Source organism: Festucalex cinctus, chromosome 1, assembly GCF_051991245.1.
Source record: "Festucalex cinctus isolate MCC-2025b chromosome 1, RoL_Fcin_1.0, whole genome shotgun sequence".
Classification (NCBI taxonomy): domain Eukaryota; kingdom Metazoa; phylum Chordata; class Actinopteri; order Syngnathiformes; family Syngnathidae; genus Festucalex; species Festucalex cinctus.
In genome coordinates this window covers 66,948,617-66,970,456 of record NC_135411.1, presented here as the reverse complement: position 1 = coordinate 66,970,456, position 21,840 = coordinate 66,948,617, and the positions used below count along the sequence as shown (strand labels likewise).

General features: G+C 39.1%; 2 protein-coding genes across 7 annotated transcripts in view; one reads left to right on the top strand and one right to left on the bottom strand.

Moving 5' to 3' along the window:
- Positions 1-3,982: 3,982 nt before the first annotated feature.
- Positions 3,983-13,328, bottom strand: ints15 (integrator complex subunit 15). Of its 2 annotated transcripts, XM_077504267.1 has the most exons (9): positions 13,313-13,328; positions 12,953-13,054; positions 12,247-12,447; positions 11,942-12,163; positions 10,476-10,641; positions 7,327-7,604; positions 6,992-7,229; positions 6,729-6,768; positions 3,983-4,431 (listed from the first exon to the last, which is right to left on the bottom strand). In XM_077504267.1, exons 3-9 carry the CDS (start codon positions 12,439-12,441, stop codon positions 4,194-4,196), a joined length of 1,377 nt encoding a protein of 458 aa, XP_077360393.1. In that variant the 5' UTR covers positions 12,442-12,447; positions 12,953-13,054; positions 13,313-13,328; the 3' UTR covers positions 3,983-4,193. The 2 variants fall into 2 exon arrangements, with proteins under 2 accessions (XP_077360393.1, XP_077360404.1); XM_077504278.1 differs by lacking the exon at positions 13,313-13,328 and having other exon boundaries at positions 12,247-12,443; positions 12,953-13,262.
- rgs11 (regulator of G protein signaling 11) overlaps positions 13,111-21,840 on the top strand; it is a 30,945-nt gene continuing 22,215 nt past the window's right edge. For 2 of the 5 annotated variants that reach the window (XM_077504235.1, XM_077504219.1), the window contains exons 1-6: positions 13,111-13,383; positions 14,214-14,387; positions 15,486-15,582; positions 15,737-15,787; positions 19,454-19,560; positions 19,665-19,716. In XM_077504235.1, the coding sequence (XP_077360361.1) occupies positions 14,325-14,387; positions 15,486-15,582; positions 15,737-15,787; positions 19,454-19,560; positions 19,665-19,716 (370 nt within the window). In that variant the 5' untranslated portion in view covers positions 13,111-13,383; positions 14,214-14,324. Of the gene's footprint in view, positions 13,384-13,422; positions 13,655-14,213; positions 14,388-15,485; positions 15,583-15,736; positions 15,811-19,453; positions 19,561-19,664; positions 19,717-21,840 lie in introns of those variants that run through there. The other 3 variants (XM_077504226.1, XM_077504244.1, XM_077504255.1) reach the window with 3 other exon arrangements.

The window sequence follows — 21,840 nt, the reverse complement described above, 5'->3', positions numbered from 1 at the left end:
AATGTAAAAGTTAAGAAGTAAAAGTTATAGTGCATGATCATTTTATGTTCGGTAATATTTTGGGGGGAAAAAATAATTGTTGATTTGCTGAAAATCTTGGTGCAATTCAAGGAGAACTGCCAAATTGAAATTTAACATTCACACTCCTAAAATGAACGCACAAACTTCAAGCCCGCCTTTTTAGTATCTTTAGTGTCACCTTCCCCATATGCATCATTAGCCCAGCAAACATCTTGTTATCACTCCCCCACCCTTGAGTCAGAACAACATAACAGAGCATGACGGGACACTTGAGGCAAAATCCAAAAAGTCACTGTTTCAAGTTACTAATGGAAACCTGCAGAGGCTCCACATGTAGTGGAACCAATACCTTTAGTCAAAATCAACACAACTACACTTCCACAAATAAGAATATTACATGATAGCAATGCAAATTAGTTCAAAAATAAATTAGGAATTGGGCTTCTAAAATATCCTTAATGAATTCATAAGAGTTTTACTTATTTAAATTGAACACATCCACCATTTTCTTAGCTGTGGTACACCAAAATAACGCACACCAGTCACATGTATATACGTAATATAAAGTACATACAGTACTTATGATAAGCATACTTTTGTATGACTACTGATGCTTATGCAACACTGAGCATCACACTGCCAGTGAGGGGGAAATAAGTTATATTGTCACGCGTACAAGTCAGTAGCTGACCAAATGATCAATACGAACTACAATGGCTGAACTCTCCCTGGGTGAGGCGGGTTGGGGTCCAGGGGTTTGGTCGTGTCTTCAGGGTGTGCTGAAGGCTAATGATTAGCTATCTGTCTCAAGACAGAGGCCAAACATTTGCACATGGCATCGCTTCAAGATACAGTGGCATGAAAAAGTATCTGAACCTTTTGGAATTTCTCACATTTCTGCCTAAAATCACCATCAAACGTGATCTGATCTTTGTCAAAATCACACAGATGAAACAACAGTGTCTGCTTTAACTAAAACCACCCAAACATTTACAGGTTTTCATATTTTAACAAGGATAGCATGCAAACAATGACAGAAGGGGGAGGAATAAGTAATTGAACCCTCTGCCTAAGGATACTTAAAGAGCAATTGAAACCAATTTTTACCAAACAATTTAAGTCAGGTGTGTGCCCAATCACTGATGAGTGGCTTAAAGCTTCCCTGCCCACTATAAAACACACACCTGGTTAGAATTGTCTTGATGAGAAGCATTGTCTGATGTGCACCATGACTCGCTCAAAAGAGCTGTCGGAAGACCTGCTATCAAGAATTGTTGGTTTGTATAAAATTGGCAAAGGATACAAAACCATCTCTAAAAGTCTGGATGTTCATCAATCAACAGTCAGCGAAGTTGTGTACAAATGGAGAGAGTTTGGCACTGTTACTTCTCTCCCAAGGAGTGGCCGCCCACCAAAGATGACGCCAAGAGTTCAGCGCAGACCACTCAAAGAGGTAAAAAATAACCCTAGAGTGTCTGCTAAAGACTTACAGAGATCACTGGCACAGTCCAATATCTCTGTGCATGCATCAACTATATGTAAAACATTGGCCAAGAATGGTTTTCATGGGAGGACTCCACGGAGGAAGCCACTGCTGTCTAAAAAAAACATTGTGGCTCGTTTAATGTTCGCAAAAAGGCACTTGGGCACTCTACAGAAGTTTTGGCAAAATATTTTGTGGACTGATGAAGCCAAAGTTGAATTGTTTGGGAGGAACACACAACGTCATGTGTGGAGGAAAAATGGAACAGCTCACCAACATCAACACCTCATCCCCACCGTGAAGCATGGTGGAGGGTGCATCATGGTTTGGGGCTGTTTTGCTTCCTCAGGGCCTGGACAACTTGCAATCATTCATGGAAAAATGAATTCAAAAGTTTATCAGGATGTTTTGAAGGAAAACCTGAGGCCGTCTGTCAGACAGTTGAAGCTAAAAAGAGGATGGATGCTGCAACAAGACAATGATCCAAAACACAGAAGCAAATCGACATCAAAATGGTTTCAGAAGAACAAAATACACGTTCTGGAGTGGCCAAGTCAAAGTCCAGACTTGAACCCCATTGAGATGCTGTGGCGTGACCTCAAGACAGCGATTCATGCCAGACATCCCAGGAATCTGACTGAACTACAGCAGTTTTGTAAAGAAGAATGGGCCAAGATCAGTCCTGATCGATGTGCCAGACTGATCTGCAGCTACAGGAAGCGTCCGGTTGAAGTTATTGCTGCCAAAGGGGGGCCACAAAATATTAAATGTGATGGTTCAGTTACTTATTCTTCCCCCCTTCTGTCATTGTTTGCATGCTATCCTTGTTAAAATATGAAAACCTGTAAATGTTTGGGTGGTTTTAGTTAAAGCAGACACTGTTGTTTCATCTGTGTGATTTTGACAAAGATCAGATCATGTTTGATGGTGATTTTAGGCAGAAATGTGAGAAATTCCAAAAGGTTCAGATACTTTTTCATGCCACTGTACGTGTGACATCTTTGGTTCGATAAGAACTCCCATTGATGAGGGGCCAAACTGCGCCTACTTATGATCTGCTGAAGTATATAAATAAATCATATATATATATATATATATATATATATATATATATATATATTAGGGATGTGAATTGCCTCGTACCTGGCGATTCGATCCGTATCACGATTCATAGGTCACGATTCGATTCGATACCGATTAATCCCGATATGAATTTACAAGTCGATTGTTGCGACTTTTTACTCAAATTTAGAAAATACCATTCAGTAAACTTATACATGCACACTGTAAGATTTGTATGAAAATGAAATTTTTTATTGATCTGAATCTTCAGTCAGTGAGCCACTGTATTTAACAAACGGGTTGTAACCTTTTTCATGTGTGAACAGCATTGAAACAAAATATTAAGGCTTAATGTTCCATTAATATAACATTCTTCCATGCTGACGGTGTGAAAGTTCGACATTTTGTTGAATATTTTTCATCAAAAAAGGATGTTAAAAAATCGATTCGGCTGCCTATTGAATCGATTCGAGAATTGCGTGCTGTAGTATCGCGATATATTGCCGAATCGATTTTTAACACCCCTAATATATATATATATATATATATATATATATATATATATATATATATATATATATATATATATATATATATATATATATATATATATATATATATATATATATCAGGGCGGCACGGTAGTCGAGTGGTTAGCACGTCCGCTTCCCAGTTCTGAGGTCTCCGGTTCGAGTCCAGGCTCGGACCCTCCTGGGTGGAGTTTGCATGTTCTCCCCGTGCCCGCGTGGGTCTTCTCCGGGTACTCCGGTCTCCTCCCACATTCCAAAGACATGCATGGCAGGTTAATTGGGCGCTCCGAATTGTCCCTAAGTGTGCGTGTGAGTGTGGATGGTTGTTCGTCTCTGTGTGCCCTGCGATTGGTTGGCAACCAGTCCAGGGTGTCCCCCGCCTACTGCCCAGAGCCAGCTGAGATAGGCGCCAGCAGCCCCCGTGACCCTTGTGAGGAATAAGCGGTCAAGAAAATGGATGGATGGATGGATATATATATCACATTAAATGTATCTTAAAAATAAAATCTACCGTCAACACATTTTCTATATTAGCATAGTTATTTATTTAGTTCTTTTAAACAGCATTTTTACAATTATCAAGGCCTGTTAATTACTAATATGCACAGTCCATACTGTGCTTATGGTTTCCATTGCATAGTGTCCCGTTACAGCTTACTGTTTAATGAATACCCCTGTTAAAGATGAAATCAAAACTCTGCATTATTACCAATGTAAAAGTTAATTCATTCTCTTATCCTCATAATACCCTGTGCAGCAATACCTAATGAACTTAATCATGTGCCTGTCTTTCCCATGTTTGGTGAAGAAGATGCAGCTTTCCAGCTAGAAATAAAACAATAGTGACCACTAGTGGCTGGAGTAAAGCACAACAGTTACAATGGAGTAAAAGGAAAGTACAAAAATATTTATTGGCCAAACATGTTACCCACACAGACGTTCAGAAGTCAATGTGCTTATTAACATTATGATACATTAGACACTGTACAATCACTTACTCAAACACACAATTCATGTACCCCCCCACACACACACACACACACACACACAAGAATAAGTTTCACTCACAAATGAGGACATCATTTTTTTTTTCTCCTTCAGTGGCTGGGTCGGAAGGGAAATTGCATCCCAGTCATGAAGGGCTGTGCTGGGTACTGGGGATGGGATGCGGGATGGGGCGAGGAATGGGAGGCCAGCGGCGTGTGGGGGGCGTGTGTTGGGTGGATGGGGTGCGAGGCAATGGGAGAGTGGGATGCGTGAGGGCTGAAGGCCAGAGGGGGGGTGTGGACGTTGTTGTAGTACATCACAGGGCCTGACAACACCAGCTGGAGCAAACTGTTGAAACAAACACACAAGGCAATAAACATTGTTAGACAGATATACTCATATGCTCACCTGTATCATCAAGTATATTATTAGTGCAGAAATTATGAATGTGATCACGGTTTATATATTAGGCCTGTCAGTGGATTACAAATTTTAATCGCAATTAATTGCATTATTTTGACAGTTAACTTGCGATTTAATCACACGTCATATCAGTTCTAATTGTACAATATTGTTTCTAGTTTTTTATTCCCTTGTTAACATACAACTGGACAAATATGGTTACCAAATGTGGTTGTATCTTGATACAGTAATTTTATAGCAAGTAATTCATAGCTATTTGAAGTTTAAGAAAAAACAAAACAAAACTATGCTGAACCGTTAAAAGGAGTGTAAAACATTGAGTTCTACATGCGTGTGGGTAATTTTGTGCCAGTGAGCGTGATTAGTGCTTCATGTTATACGATAGGAACATTAAGTTATCTTCAAATTCAATCGGTCAATTGAAGTGTAACAATCAATAAATGCTTATGTGAATGTAAATACGGTTTACAACAATTGGTATTTGGAACATGAAGCAACTCATGAACGCAAGGCCATTTTGTTCATTGTAAATTACAACTAATCACCAGTCCCCACAAATATATATTTTTATAAAATTTATTATTGCTAAATTATGTCATAGTGATTCCTTTGCGGGCAGCACGGTGGACTGAGTGGTTAGCACGTCCGCCTCCCAGTTCTGAGGACTCGGGTTCGAGTCCAGGCTCCGGCCTTTCTGGGTGGAGTTTGCATGTTCTCCCCGTGCCTGCGTGGGTCTTCTCCGGGTACTCCGGTCTCCTCTCACATTCCAAAGACATGCATGGCAGGTTAATTGGCCGCTCCGAATTGTCCCTAGGTGTGCTTGTGAGCGTGGATGGTTGTTCGTCTCTGTGTGCCCTGCGATTGGCTGGCAACTAGTCCAGGGTGTCCCCCGCCTACTGCCCAGAGCCAGCTGAGATAGGCGCCAGCGACCCTTGTGAGGAATAAGCGGTCAAGAAAATGGATGGATGGATGATTCCTTTGCACAATGTTTTTATGTAAAATTAAGCATAAAACAATAGTTTTACATCAAGTGTATTTAAATTCTTAATTAATGCCTCTGGACATCGTATTTAATGGGTTTTTTTTTAAATGCCATTTAGGGCCATAATTTAAGCACATCCATTAAATGACTTTTAATGCTTTTTAATGATCTGTGGAAGCAATAAAAATAACTGTGAATGAACTAAAAAGCACAATAAAAAAAAAAAAGCAACACCAAAAGTGGCATAAATCAAAAGTAAGATTTGCTACTAATTCAACTGCCTTTAAATTTACCAATAATCACTACATCTAATAGCAAATACTTGACTTTGTTTTGCTCTTCAATAGACCACTCCATCCTGAGCGACTCGATCGGAACCGGCCGTAATTTTGCATTTTATGCAAAATCAGTAATCGGTTGTGATGTCTTAATTTGCCCGATCAATGATGTCATTGATTGGCTCCGCAAAATAAGACACTCCATGTTACATTCTGTGTTTATCAGTGGCTTTTGAAAATGTATTTTGGTTTATTCTCCCCACTCACCTGGGTAGCACAGGTGGCTGCCACAAGTCCTCTTTCAGACCTTCTGCTTCGAGCCCAGGATCGAGACAACTTCAGACGACTGGTCGCAACGGCCATCTAATTGGCCAAGCGATCACTACTACTACTACTACTACTACTACTACTACTACTACTACTACTACACCCCATGCATTAACATTTGGCATCAATTATAAATGTGTTTTCGCTATTCGTGGGCCAGTCCACTTGACTGTAAATATAACATTGTATAAAATTGTTTAAAACAGATATCGCTTCATCTTGTGATGGAGTCGGTGATCGATTATCATTTTTTGAAACTCGTTGATCAGTGACTGGCCAAAGAAATCCTGAACGTTGTAAGCCTAATCTTCAATGACAAAACTGATGATGCTGCAGTACAGCATTTCAAAGTTTCGTGTTAAAATGTAACTGAATGTGAAATTCATTTATATTGTTTCTTAGCAGAAAAATTAATTGGAAATCCAAACAAATTAAAGGATGCACTGCATCCAGAACCATTTGTGCTTATGTTGCAAGTGTCCACGGTGTACTTGCAGTAATATTTTGTCCTCCACACGGGGACATTGTTGATGACATGAAACATTTGTAAGAATGTGAATTCATGACACAGGGTAGTTGTATATGAACATGAAATTACAGAGCACATTACATATGAGGTGCAGATGGTTTCTTACTTGTTGTGTGGCAGGCGTGAACAGATGGCTCGCAGGTCCTCTGTGAGAACAATACAACAGCACACCATAAACACATGACAAGAAATTTACACGATAAAGTACATGTTCATTTGATTCCTAAGACCAAAGCTGCAATCTGTGGGATATTTCAGGAGAAGCCATAACCATTAGCTGGGTTTCTTTAAATCACATGACATTGAAAATATATTTACACCCCTGAAGTCTTTCTTTTGCCACGGTTTTCTCTGCCGATGGACACGTACCTCTCGAGCAGAGCAAGGCTCCATTGGCCATGGCGACCTGTACGGCCTGAGCCAGCCTGTCCAGAGCCAACTGCGTGAGCGCATGCATGTCAGCGGCCGACGCGTGCTTATGTTTGTCGGCCTGGTCCAATTGCCGGGAAAGGTCAGAGGTCAGTGAGGCCAAAGAGTCCATCTGGAGCAGCGCCAGGCGACCAAAAATGCCTTTCTCATTGAGTATGTTTGGCAGGACCATGAAGACCTAAAAAAAGTGAGCGATGACGTGCATGTTGAAGCTGAGTTATGTTTAGGTCAAAAGTATGCATGTATGTACACAAAACAAATCGGAAGACACTGACCTGTAGGACACTCAAATGGAGTGCCGAGAAAAGACCTGCTACTTCCTGCTCACTTTCTGAACTACTATGTACAGGCGTCTGCTTCTTATCCCTCCCGTATCCTAGTGGGGCTTTGACGCACCAGCGCACCAGACCCCCTAAAGGTGTGACATCAAGTGAGCTGATTGGCTGGCTGCCAGACAGGGGCGTGTTCAAGAAAGTGACCAGGACGAGGTGAGGGTCATCTTGGATCCAAGACACAATCATCTGGAGGAGATCTTGTGGAGGGATTAGCTCTTCTGAAGGACAAAAAAAAAAAAAAAACCCCACAAATTTAGAGGTTAAGAGATTCAATCCTCGGGGGGTGCATCTCTTCAATAGGTGCGTTTCCATGACCCTTTTTCGCAAAAATAAAAGCGATATTGTACTATTTCGATAAAGTACAATTTCGAATTGTCGGTGTTTCCATTGAAGAGAGTTTAGCTTCTGAGGCGCAATTCTCGGAATGTCCCGTCTCGTGAGACCTCGCTGTTCTGTAGGAGGTGCTCATGATGTTTACGGTAGACGGACGCCCGGTGTAGTTATATTACTTAAAAAAAAAAAAAAAAAAAAACACTCACCCCTCACCGGGTGGTTTCGGGCAGTTATTGTTGGTGTTGGTGTGTGTCCTCGGCAGTCGGCAAGTAGTTCTGACACGAAAGCGAGTGGCCCCGTACTTCCTAATCCTAAAATGTTGTTGTTCCCATGCAGAAGCTGGGTAAAAGGCGGGTTACAAATTGTTAAAAGTTTATGATGTTTTCTGCTATATTAAACTCATTCACTGCCAGTCATTATAGAAATTTTTTACATTTCCAATACTCACGTGATATTACATTCAATAATTATATATAAACCGAATCTACCAAATAACAGAATAGACTCCCTACTTTTTGTCCCGTCCCGTTCTTTTATAATTGACAGCAGAAAAATGTAGGTTTGCTAAAATACAGCCATTTCTCCCATGGACTCTGAAACTGTGTTTATTTCCTATAAAATGGGGCAATGATGTCATCTACCGGTGGTTGGGCATCAGTAAAGTTGTTTCCAAGTTTGATATTTACAGTGGAGCATGCTCAGATTCGCCCCCATTTAGCACCGCTCTAAAAAATACAATTGACAAGTATACTTGTCAAAGGCAGTGAATGAGTTAACCAGACATGGCAGGACAGGATTTCAAGCTCTCCTCTCCAACTTCTCGAAGGGGGCTCGCTCGATTACACCTCTCTCTCTTTTGCGCTCATGACGTGCAGTAGCCGATACAAATCACTTCAGCATGTAAAACTAAAATGCAAAACCGAAATTAATCATTCTCAAAACAAATAGCAATCGCAAGTTTAATAAAAATGCACATAAACAACGTGTTACAGTCCTTTCCGCCGTGACCGGGCGGGTGTCACATGACTACTAATGCGCAAAAAGTGTTTCCATTACACTTTTGCGAAATACTTCTTTTTCGATACGTCTCAAAAAGCACCTCATGAGAGCGCAAAAACTTATTTGCGATATTTGAGAGTTTTTTTCGCAAATCCGGTGTTTCCATTACCAGCTTACTTTTGCGAAACATGCCTTTTGCGCAAAACTGAGGGTAATGGAAACGCACCTAATAAAAGATGATTCAATACATGGATGTACTGCAACGATTGTCAAATGTAACTGTATTGTTTTGTAATACAGTTGTAGCATAAAGGTTTACCTCTCAAATAAATGTCTTACTCTAATTCAGGGGTGTCCAAACTTTTTCATTTGAGGGCCACATAGAGAAAATCAGAGGGACGCAAGGGCCACATAATGTTATGAAGAGGAATTGTGTTTAATCAGAAAAATTGTACAAATAATTTATTTGTGCTTTTGCATATTTAGAAAAATACTACAGTACATAAACCAATTTAACTCATTCACTGCCAGTCATTATAGAAAATGTTTACATTTCCAATACTCACGTGATATTACATTCAATAATTATATATAAACCGAATCTACCAAATAACAGAATAGACTCCCTACTTTTTGTCCCGTCCCGTTCTTTTATAATTGACAGCAGAAAAATGTATGTTTGCCAAAATACAGCCATTTCTCCCATGGACTCTGAAACTGTGTTTATTTCCTATAAAATGGGGCAATGATGTCATCTACCGGTGGTTGGGCATCAGTAAAGTTGTTTCCAAGTTTGATATTTACAGTGGAGCATGCTCAGATTCGCCCCCATTTAGCACCGCTCTAAAAAATACAATTGACAAGTATACTTGTCAAAGGCAGTGAATGAGTTAATTGTAATATGGCAGTAGGGTTATTATAGTTTTGGATTTTTTTTTTTTTTTTTAATTTTTATTTCATTTTGAATTTTGTTTTTAAAATTTAGTTAGTTTTAATTAGTTTTCAGGGTGGTTCTGTTAGTTTTTATTAGTTATAGTTCTTTAATAAATGCTTAGTTTTAGTTTAGTTTCAGTATTAGTTTAATTTTTTTGTTTTATTTTTTGTTAAATGTGTATTACTTGTGCGCAATATTTAAAAAACACCATGGGAGCGATGTCATCTGAAGATGCTTTTCTATTGGCTGCTGCTAGATTACGTCACTTCTGTGTGACATACTTTCTATCGTCATTATTCCGGTTTTTATCAAAATAAATGACTAAAAATCACATTTGAAATCATCCCCAAAGGCTCATGCATTAAATTAATTACCAAAGACTGTTTGCTATAATTATAGTTAGTTTTAGTTAGTTTTGTAAACATAAAATATATATTTGTTAGTTTTCGTTTTTTTAAAAAGCATTTTCGTTTTTATTTTATTTCGTTAACAAAATTGTTTTTTATTTTTTATTTTAGCTTTAGTTATTTTGTTAGTTTTCGTAAACTAAAATAATGTTTAATGGCACCTGTGTTTTTCGACACCCTCCCTTCTTACTTTGACCATCTCCAAACATTTTTGTTTTTATCAATTTATTTTAACTGGGTCAAATGCCATTTTTAGCACATGTCGCGGGCCACTAAAAAATGGACAGAGGGCCGCAAATGGGCCCTGGGCCGTAGTTTGGACACCACTGCTCTAATTAATGCCAAGTAATCTTGACAGTAGGAAAGCTGCTATTCTTACATGATGTTCAGCATTTTCCTATGTCTAAAACCAACACCTGAAGTGAAGTCGTAGAGGGTGGTAACAGCAGTGATGAACTGGCAGCAGAAGCGTGGACTGGCACTGTGGATATTCTGCAAGGTGGGCACGGAACCTGGCATCATGCTGCAATAGTCGTCCACCAGGACCTGTGCCAGGCGCACGCAGTAGACACGGTGGGTCCTCTGGCAGACAAACAGAAAGTCAGAGATGCAGCGGTATGGGGAAAAACAATCATGTTGGAATTCTTTGCACTTTAGAGATGATTTTTTTAGTTCATTTGCTCTGAATATTACTTTTGCTGTCTGTCCTTTAATTAACACAATAAATAGAAAAGCATGGTGGCAGATGACCATAATGTAGTTCCGAAGACATAAGACCTCAGTTGTTTGTGATGTGACATCTAAACAGCATTAAATTCCCTTTTAGGCACATTAAAAAGTAAATTCATGAAGTAGAAGGATTTAGACATTCAATCCCCACCCTTAAACCCAATAGAATGCATTTCACCTGCTTTAGAGGCGATTAAAGGGAAGAAACCTGCCAAAACAAACAAGAACTGAAAGAGGCTGTGGTGAAAGCTAGAAATACGTTTGGTGATATCACTGTAGACCAATAGACCAATTTTCGTCCGGGACGATTATCAGCGCCGATATTCACTATTTTGATGAATATCGGCATCGGCTTTTTTTTTTTTTTTTTTTTTTTTTTTTTTTTTAAATCTGATAATAAACTTTGTTAACTTCAGGTAAATATTTATTTCAATTTTCAGTTAACTTTATAAAAGAGCCTGGAAACTCTCTGCACCTTCTGTTTTATGTGAAATTAAAAATAAGACAATTTAACAATTTTTTTTTGGAAAACTTAATTTCCTGTAGAAAAACAATAGGGAACTATTTATTTGCTTCATTTTTCACCCAACATTTTACGACATGCTGATGACCCTGGGAGCGCTCTGTAAAACAAAGATGTCTATTGTCTTAGATTTACAAAATAATTCAACATTTCACAACACCGAAATGTATCAAAGCTATGAATTTGAGTTTGCTTTATTATTATTATTATTATTTTTGCCTTTTTATTTATTTATTTTTTTTATTAGCTATCAGCCTCCTTGACTACCCGGTAGTTTTAATTGGTACTGGCCCTGGAAAAACCAAAACATATCAGTCTAGATAAGTTATGTAGTTATTGCCAGCAAAGGATCTGTTAGCAATTAGATAATTTGAGCCATGAGTGACTATTTTAATAGACCACAAAAAGATTTGTATAATAATAGATTTAAACACTGCATTTTCTTTTGATTAATTCAAAGACTGATTATTTGTTCACTGATAAATGTGTCGTTTGTAAACACAAGAAGCCCCACATTGAAGACACAAAAGCAATCAGGAAAATACAAACAATAATGTACAAATGTACGAATAAACAAGTAGTTGAAGTAGAGTCTCAGCTCACTGTGTGTTTTAGTACTAAAATGCTCACCTGCAGCCAGGTGGCAGCACATTCTAAGATAGGAACTCTGCCTACAGCAACTGCCATAGAGACCAGCTTGCCTAGCAGTCCCATGCGACTGTCATCCGCCTGGTTTCCTTGGAGGCTGAAGAGGGCGGAGAACATAAGCTGACGAACAGTGTCACGGCTCTGTTCCTGGAAACAGCTGCACATTATCTCCAAAAGCTGAAGCTCCTGAAGTGCACTCATTCTCTGAGCGAAAATAACATGATTATTAGCCATTTGTTTTTAAATCAACATGGTGTACTGTATAGTTTTGACGTGTCATCCCTTACCCTGGTCAGTGCGTTTCTGTCCTTGGGTGCATGAAGAATGAATTCCTCAACCAGCTCCAAGGTCTTTGTGTCCACTTGAGACGGCTGCCTACCCGATTGCACCAAGTTACTGATGTAGATGTCCAAGTGGTACAGCAGCTCCTTGGCAGCACTCAGCACATCACGAGGCAACAAGGACTGACGTATGTCCCCCATCTCTACCTGACGGACACACAAATTGAATTTTACAAACATTAACTCCACACTTTAGTCGAAAGAACTAGTATGATTTATTTTGAGGTTATTTACATGCACAGTATCGTCTAGTCTAATGTCTATTTGAGAATTAACATGATCAACATGTGCTTATCTTGGAATTTGAGTTCATGGTTATTTATTGGTGTTGACATTTCAAGTCCGAATAGTGTATATAATCATGTAGTGTGTGACATTGATTTAACAGCAGTAACATCCAAGAATCCAGTACGCGTAATTGGGAAGTGCATTCTTATAAATATGATGGATGAATGAATAAGTCACATTTACTGTACACTGTTTACATTCAAGTTCCTCAAGTGAGTCCCAGAGTATCGTTCATCTGCTTCGGCTAATGTAATGTTAGCAAGTCAAGCTAATATCAACGTTTTCCATTGCACAAAAACAACTTGTGCATTAATTACTGCCATTGCCGTAACTAAAAATCAAGTGATTTAAAATAAGACCTTACCGCTGGTGAAACTCGCAAAATTGGTAAAACTGCTGAATGATTATGAGAGAAGTGAATAGCCTCGAACGTCGCCGGAGCAACTTCCGGGTACGACGGAAGCGTCTGTGGGACAAAAGTGTAAGGTAAATATTCTAACAGGCTGCTGATTTAATATTGTATCTAGCGTAACGTCCGTCCATCCATCCATCCATTTTCTTAACCGCTTACTCCTCACAAGGGTCGCGGGGGTGCTGGAGCCTATCCCAGCTGGCTTCGGGTCGTATGCGGGGTACACCCTGAACTGGTTGCCAGCCAATCGCAGGGCACACAGAGACCAACAACCAGCCACAAGCACACCTAGGGACAATTCGCCCAATTAACCTGCCAAGCATGTCTTTGGAATGTGGGAGGAGACCGGACCGGAGTACCCAGAGAAGACACACGCAGGCACGGTGAGAGACTCGATCTTGCGTCCTCGGTAGTGGGAGGCGGACGTGCTAACCAGTCATTCACCGTGCCGCCCCCCTGTAATGTTGCTTTGGAAAATGGGAATAAGCTCAAATGTGCTACACTTGCTGAAAACAACCCCAAGAATGAACAGAAAAGTCACCTGATGGCTAGTGTTCTCACTTTTAGAATGGGAGATGGGTACCCTCACCCCCAACTTTGTTTGGGACACGGGAAACATGTACAACTGAAATTCACCGCTGGTCTTTTGCTGGGGTAAATAATACAAATTTGCATAGCTTTACACTTACCTACGCTACACCCTCATTCACTCAAATGTAACATGGCTGTCAAATGAACATTTTATTTCAATCTACAATTTGAGCATGTAATTGTATGCATGGTCTTCTTTAAAACAAATCAATAAAAACGTTAATAAGTCGCCTTGACAATAATTTCCCTGCAAACATATATGTAAACATATATATCTAAATTTCCAACATCTGGAACAAAATTGAAAAAGAAGCAACATTCTGTCGTCCGAGCTTTTTCCTATGTATGCTGAGATTTCCTACTGTGTGCCTGGTCATTTAACGCACCATCCCGATAAACACTTTCCAAAACATTGTTTCTAACTGACAATCGAAAAACCACATGTGTATTCTACTGTTCTTCATGTGTTTGAAAACATGCGTATAGTGTTGTGGCGGGGCTTCTATCGCGCTTCCGCGGCAGGGGATACATTTTTTTTGATGGTGATTTAAGTACTTTGGCACAAAACCGGCATCCTCTAATCCGCTCTTCTCGCCACTGGGGTGCGCCTGGTGGCAAACAGGGAAACCGTGCAAGCTGTTGTGCGTGTTCCCGCCACAACCACTTGACTCTCGCACTTCTTCTCACACTCCGTCCCATCGACTGAGTGGAGCTACCCCAAGCATCCCACAAGATGACCATCAACACCCTGGCTAGAGGAGGCTGGCACCGGGAACAAATGGCATGCTTTCGAAAGGTACGAAGGATTGGTTGTTAAAATGTTTTGTTTATCGTTAGCAGAAGTGTAGTCAAGAGTTCTGTTGACATTTGTTACCTGTGTGCAAAATCAGCGTACAGTGATCAAGATGGAACGAAATGTAAAACAATACAGAAAATCACAGTAATTGTGGGATGAGTTAAATTATGAATTATATGTGAAATATAAATTGAAGATGTGAAAATCTAATCTTATACAATTTTAAAGTTAAAGTTTTTATTTTCTAATGTAAGTCCACATACATTTTATAATGTCATGGTTAATTGAAAGCAACACAATAAAATCAGGTTGCTATATCAAAAAGTAGAATGTGTTATTATGGCAAAATAAGACTTGAAAGTAAAAGTTGAATATCACAATTAATATTAATAGCCATTGGGTTTTCAAGCAAAACTATAAAAATGGAGTAAGCTGTATCAGATATGCACTGCACATCATCTCTATAAAACCATAAAACTATACAGTGAAGTTAAACATTCAAATATAAATTGTGCGTCACATGAGTAAGTTCAAATAGAAACTGAGCTTTTGCTCAGAGTGAGTGTTTGAATCTGATGATTTAAGCCCAAATGAGGTCAGAGGAGGTCACCAGATGGCATAAAGTAATGCTTGATGGACTGGAATCATTAGATGGACAGGATGAATTCCCCTGTTTTAGTATTTGCTGTGGAGACCCTGCAGTGATCCCTGATGTGTCCTACCAGTAATTCTGCTCCAGACATCAACCGTGATTGATAATAGACAGTAGATGGAAAGGAGTACATCTTCTTTACTGTACATTTGCTAACATTGTCATCATTATCCCTTCAAGCTGAACAATGGCGACACAGGCCATGTCACTTCTATTCTCAAAAGTCAGCTAATGGATATTTGCCTTCTTCTTCACCTTATGTGATTGTTGTATGCTGCAGCATTGTATTTAGAAGTGACGACATGACCCCCTGGGATGACACTGCGTGTAACCCTGTCGGACCAACGCAATTAAAAACCTGCTCAGATGAAAACAAGTCATAAAGGGATGGAATATTCCACCTGCTTATTATGTTCTGCATGTATGTGTTGCGCCTTAATTTCCAGATGGAGAAAGTGATCGTGGCCATGCAGGACCCGGACATGGGCGTGAAGATGAGAAACCAGAGGCTCCTTATAACAGTCATCCCACACGCCATGACAGGTGTGTGTGTGTGCTTCGAAAAACCTGCTGCAGTCCCAGTGCTCATGCATAATGCAGCCATGAATTTTGGAGAATCGTATGCTTTGCAAAGAGCGAGTGAGGAAGTTTGCCCTTTTATTCACTCTCTTTTTCCTTCTGTCTCACAACTTTGCAGGTCGTGACATCATCGAGTGGCTCATCCACAAATACAACATATGCGAGGAAGGTGAGGAGCTCATTAGATGTACGGTACGGCGAGCCCCTGCATATTCTTTGTTAGGCATTCACAAATTCACCTAGTCATTGTTTTTGTGCCATATCAAACATACTGTACATACATTATATATATATATATATATATATATATATATATATATATATATATATATATATATATATATATATATATATATATATATATATTAGGGCTGTCAAAGTTAAAGCGTTAATAGATTAATTAATCATAGAAAATTGTCGCATTAATCACGTATTAACGCAGATTAATCGCACTATTTTTTTTTTACCGTACTTGAGCCTTGAACTAACCGCGGATGGTTACATTGAAGGTTGCGCAGGTCAGTGATTAGGTCAATGCACGGCATTTCGTACGCCTGTTGTTCCAAAATGAGCGGGGTGACTCCAGTTTTTGTGCTCGGTGGTAAAAAAAAATGCCCTGTCGGGACTTGAGATAAAACAAAAGTAATTTGCGTTTAATTAATTAAGAATTGCTGAATTGTACCCAATTGATATGATGCTGTTACGTTTTGAGCAACACACGCATGCATGCAATTGCATACATGCATTTAATTAATGTTTGCAAATGACAGATAAAATGCGCTAATGTCAAAGTATTCCGGTATTTTGTATTTATTTTATATTACGCGAATACGCAAGTAATTTAGCTGATTAATCGTGATTAATCAAAATTAAAGTGTGATTAATCAATATATAGGTATATATATATATATATATATATATATATATATATATATATATATATATATTTACATATATATATTGCCCTGCGATTGGTTGGCAACCAGTCCAGGGTGTCCCCCCGCCTACTGCCCAGAGCCAGCTGAGATAGGCGCCAGCAGCCCCCGCGACCCTCTCTAATAAGCGGTCAAGAAAATGGATGGATGGATATATATATATATATATATATATATATATATATATATATATATATATATATATATATATATATATATATATATATATATATATATATAAAACTCCGGTTCGAGTCCAGGCTCCGGCCTCCCTGGGTGGAGTTTGCATATTCTCCCCGTGCCCGCGTGGGTCTTCTCCGGGTACTCCGGTCTCCTCCCACATTCCAAAGACATGCACGGCAGGTTAATTGGGTGTGCTAGGTGTGCTTGTGAGTGTGGATGGTTGTTCTTCTCCGTGTGCCCTGCGATTGGCTGGCAACCAAAAATGGATGGATATCGCTCTCTCTCTCTCTCTCTCTCTCTCTCTCTCTCTCTCTCTCTCTCTCTCTCTCTCTATATATATATATATATATATATATATATATATATATATATATATATATATAATATCGCTTTCACCTTGGCACCTTGGTGTCAAGCAACTACTATATTTAACACTAGACCAGGGGTCTGAAACCTGCAGCTCTGGAGCCACATGTGGCTCTTTAGTCCCCCTCCAGTGGCTCCCTGTGAATCTCAAAAAATAATTAGAATACATTAATATTTTTTACATAATTATTTTTATTTTTAGATAAAATATTACTCCAGTGAATTAATGATTAAATAAAAAATGGATGATTAAATAAAATAAAAAAAAAATTAAGTTGTCGAAAAAAGAAAGATGAAGGGTAGACGAAAAAGTTTTTAAAAATACCTAAAAATGTCCAAAATGGAACTGTAAAATGTCAGGAAGAGGAAAAGCAGAAAATTACCATAAAATGTACATGAAAACAAGGTAGAAAAAATGTCCATATAATGTCCAAAAAAGGAAAAAGAGGCAGAAAACTACCATGTCCATAAAATGCCAAAAAATGTCAGAAATTTAACACAAAGGCAGAAAAGTCTAAAAATGTATGAAAAATTACACACACACTCAAAGAAATCCAAAAACAAGATGAAAGCTAGAAGAAAATGAATCTCTACATATTGGATGCTGCATATTTTTCTGTTATGGTACAGCTCTAATGAGCTCTTGGGCCTCAGTACATGAGAGTAACAACAACACTGTTTTGTTCATCACAATGTCCAAATGCTTTTGCGGCTCCAGACAGATTTTTGGTTATTTATTTGGCCTAACAAGGCTCTTTTGACAGGAAAGGTTGCTAACCCCTGAATTAGACCAAAGCCTTGTCTTAAAAAAAAAAAAAAAAAAAAAAAAAAATGCTTTGCCGATTACAGACGGTTTCTGTGTTGACCTCAATTGGTTGGACAGGCAGGACTTGGTCTCTATCCCCGACAAAGTGCAGAGGTTCACTGTATTGTCAGTTATCCATGTCTTGTTGTGTGTGTTGCCTGGATATGGTGCATATCTTCAGCTGAGTGGGAGTGGTCACATTTGTGTGTGGTGGGGTTGCTGTTTCCAATAAACAGGAATGCGCACTCCAGAGGATACAAGTTTGATTAACTCACCTGGCTTGATTAAAGAGATTTGCAACCCCGGGAGAATTTATGGCACCTCAACTCAATTAGAGGCTGGAAAAAAAAAAGAAAAAAAAAAAAGAAAGAAAACGTGGTGCACTGGCTCTTGTAGGGGGGAAGACACAGCAGGGACTGATTAAAATACACTGCATAGGTTATTGTTATTTTTAGTAGGGGTAGCAGTAGTATGATGAAGTAAAAATAATGTACAGCGGTACTTGGATTTAATGGACTAATAGCGGGAGACGTCGTCCAAGAAAGTTGAGTATCCGTTAAATTGGAGAACTTTATTTTCAGTGGCTTAAAAATACCCAATACGTACAGTACAAAATTCTATATAAAAAAGCTTGAAACTGTGACATTATCCATGAGCGGTGATATGACACACATAAAAAAAAAAGCTATTTACTGTACCAAAAACAGCATGTACACGATACGTGTACATAAACTACAGGATGAAGACTTGCTCCACTATGCAACAGACAGATACATATGACTAGATAGTTATGATACACTCCTTTTGAACTGCATGCTTCCGGCGATGCTAAGCATGTCTTCCGTTGTGTGCCTTTGGTGGGACTGATGCCCCTACAAAAATGGCCGCCACAAGTAGCCACATCAGTCTGTACTATATATCTGTGACAACAGCACTCGTGAGCAACAGTAGCCAATTGTGGAACGAACAGACTTGGACAACTACTGTACAAAGGGCCATTTTGAGTGGAATATAAATTTTTTAATCTGTTAAGGAGTAGTCTTTTTTTTTTTTTTTTTTTTTTTTAGGGGCTAACAAACAACATGGACAAATGGACGCTAAAATTAAATCTGTTCTTGCAGAATTACTCACCGTTTCCTTGTTGAATGTTGAACAGCGAGAGGCGCTTGTGCATTTCTAGCTGGTAAGCTGTTCGTGCTTTAAAATAAACAAAATAAACATGTACAAGGCCGCATCGTCCAATCAGCTCGAATTATTGTACACAGAGTTTGCAACTCCTCATATTGTAAAGGTGATATTTTGGGTATAGCTAAGAGGGGAAGAATATTAGAAGCATCATTCGATTTGATGCAGTGGAGTGCAGCCTACAAACACAGTAATACAAGTAAACAATGTTTTCCACAGTGCCAAAAACATCTCCTCGTGATTATCCTTGAAAAGTTTCAAATTTTTATTCTTGATTAAGATCAAGATTCCAAATTGAGGTGTAGGGTATAAATCACCCAAGAGATTTGTGCATAAAGCGACGGATTTGTGGCTCCTCCAGAGGCTCTGCACCTTGGAGGCATGCTGGTGACGTTCGGCTACATTTACCCTCTCAAGGAGCCCCGATCGCTTGTGCTGCGTCACGATGACTCTCCCTACCGCTTCCAGGTATCTTTTATTCCTCATCCAAAACCAGGCTTCCATCGACATGGATTCCTTTCGATGAATCTCCCCTCCAGTGAGGACTGACTTGCGAAAGTTGTCTTTTTCAGACTCCTTACTTCTGGACTAGTACTCGGTGGCCTGCCTCTGAGCTGGACTATGGTAAGTGGTGGATTCATGATGTCAGACAAGTGCTTCCAGTTGGAGAGGATTTGTGTTATTTTAGCGGCATGATTAAACTATCCAAGTTCCCGCAGAGCTATTAGTTTTTCTCTGCTACTGGTTCCTCCTCTTCCTTAAATCAAGTACAATCACAGCTGTCTTTTGCAACACTGAAAGATACAGCTTGTTGAGGTGCAGTCAAAGAGCGGCAAAATGTCAGTTTTTACTTCCCGGTAGGCTGCTACGTCAGCACTTCCAAATTTAGGCACGCTGGAAAACGGTCATTTCAACATTTGAGTTGTCGCATGACTATTTCACACTGAGCAAGTGCAGTGTGAAAAGGGCTTTAGGAGAAGTTAAACACCAAATAAAGAAAAAATAAAACTGAAGTACAGTGTTCCCTCGTTTTCTGCTGGCTGGGGTTAGGTTCCAAAAAATACCTGCAATAAATGAAATCCACGAAGTAGCTAGCTTTATGTTTTACATTTTCTATAAATATTTTAAGGCTCTAAAACCCCTCATCATACAGTTTATACACTTTTCTCATCAAGGCATTTACTTTTTCTCACATTTCTCTCTTGTTTCTACATTCATAATGTTCAAACCTTCATAAATTTTATATAATAGGTACATTACTGTAAATATATATATATATATATATATATATATATATATATATATATATATATATATATATATATATATATATATATATGTACACATGCATGCATACATGCAGAATTGCCCGAATCTGCAATTCAGCGAGACCGCGAAAAGTGAACCGCATTATAGCGCGGGAACACTGTAAAGCAATACAGTGTTCCCTCGTTTATTGCGGGTGTTACATTACAAAAACTACCCGGGATAATGGAAATCCACGTTAATTATTAAAAAAAAAAAAAAAAATCCTGTTAATTATATATATTTTTCCTTTATTATGTATGTTTTTTCATTTTGGTATGATTTTTACTTTATTATAAATGCTTTTTCATTCAACATGTATGTTCTTTTTTTCACATACATTATTTTTTCCATTAAAAAGTATGTTTGTTCCTTTTTAATGTACTTATTATACAGCACATTATATATTTTTTAAATTTATTATATATATATTTTTTTGGCATGATTTTTAGTTTATTATGCATGCTTTGTCATTTATCATTTAAGTTTTTTTGCCATTTATAGTCATTTTTTTCCCATTAAAAGTACGTTGTTGTTTTTTTTGTTTTTTGTTTTAATTTACTTACTATACAGCATAGTATATATTTTCTATCTCCGGAATGCAATGTTGTGGAGTGGTGGAAAAAATAAAAATAAAAACCAAGAAGCACATCCGCCTCCCAGTTCTGAGGACTCCGGTTCGAGTCCAGGCTCCGGCCTTCCTGGGTGGAGTTTGCATGTTCTCCCCGTGTGACGTACCGACTGCTGTCGGTGAAAAAGTGGATCCCAGAAAATGTAGGCCCAGACAGGAAAATACAATTTAGATGAGGTTTATTCACAAACCCACCAAAACGCTGGCTCAGATGCCAGGAGAAAAACCCCCCCAAAAAAACCAACAACATAAAGCAAGCTATTTATATCTAATCACAATAACACACACTACAATCTAACTACATACAAAAAAAAAGCGCCGTGGCAGATACACGTGGAAAAATACTAACTTATCAAATCAAAACAAGACTATACTAGAAACGCGAGACTAAGATTCAGGAACAAAAGGTCTACAGAACGTCTTGAGCAAGGGCTGCGTGCAAGAAATAATCCGACAATGATCTGTCGTGCCGGGAGTCCTTTTAAAGACCTCGTCCAGCCGTGAAGGAGGCGGCGGAGCCGCAGGAGAGTTCAAAGGACTGGAGGCAGCAGGCATGAGTAGGGAGACATGGAAAACCGATGGACTTTCATCGTAGAGGGCAGACGGAGTCTCACCGATACCGGGTTGATACGGTAGTCCACTTCATAAGGTCCGATGAACCTGAGCTCCCTGCCAGATGCAGATCCCTGGTGCTCAGCCAGACCTTATCCCCCGGCCTGTAATCGGGCGCCGGGCGACGACTGTCTGCAATCTGGCGGTTGCGCTCGGCTGTGCGGGATAGCGCAGCTCGCGTCTCCTGCCAAACCCGCCGG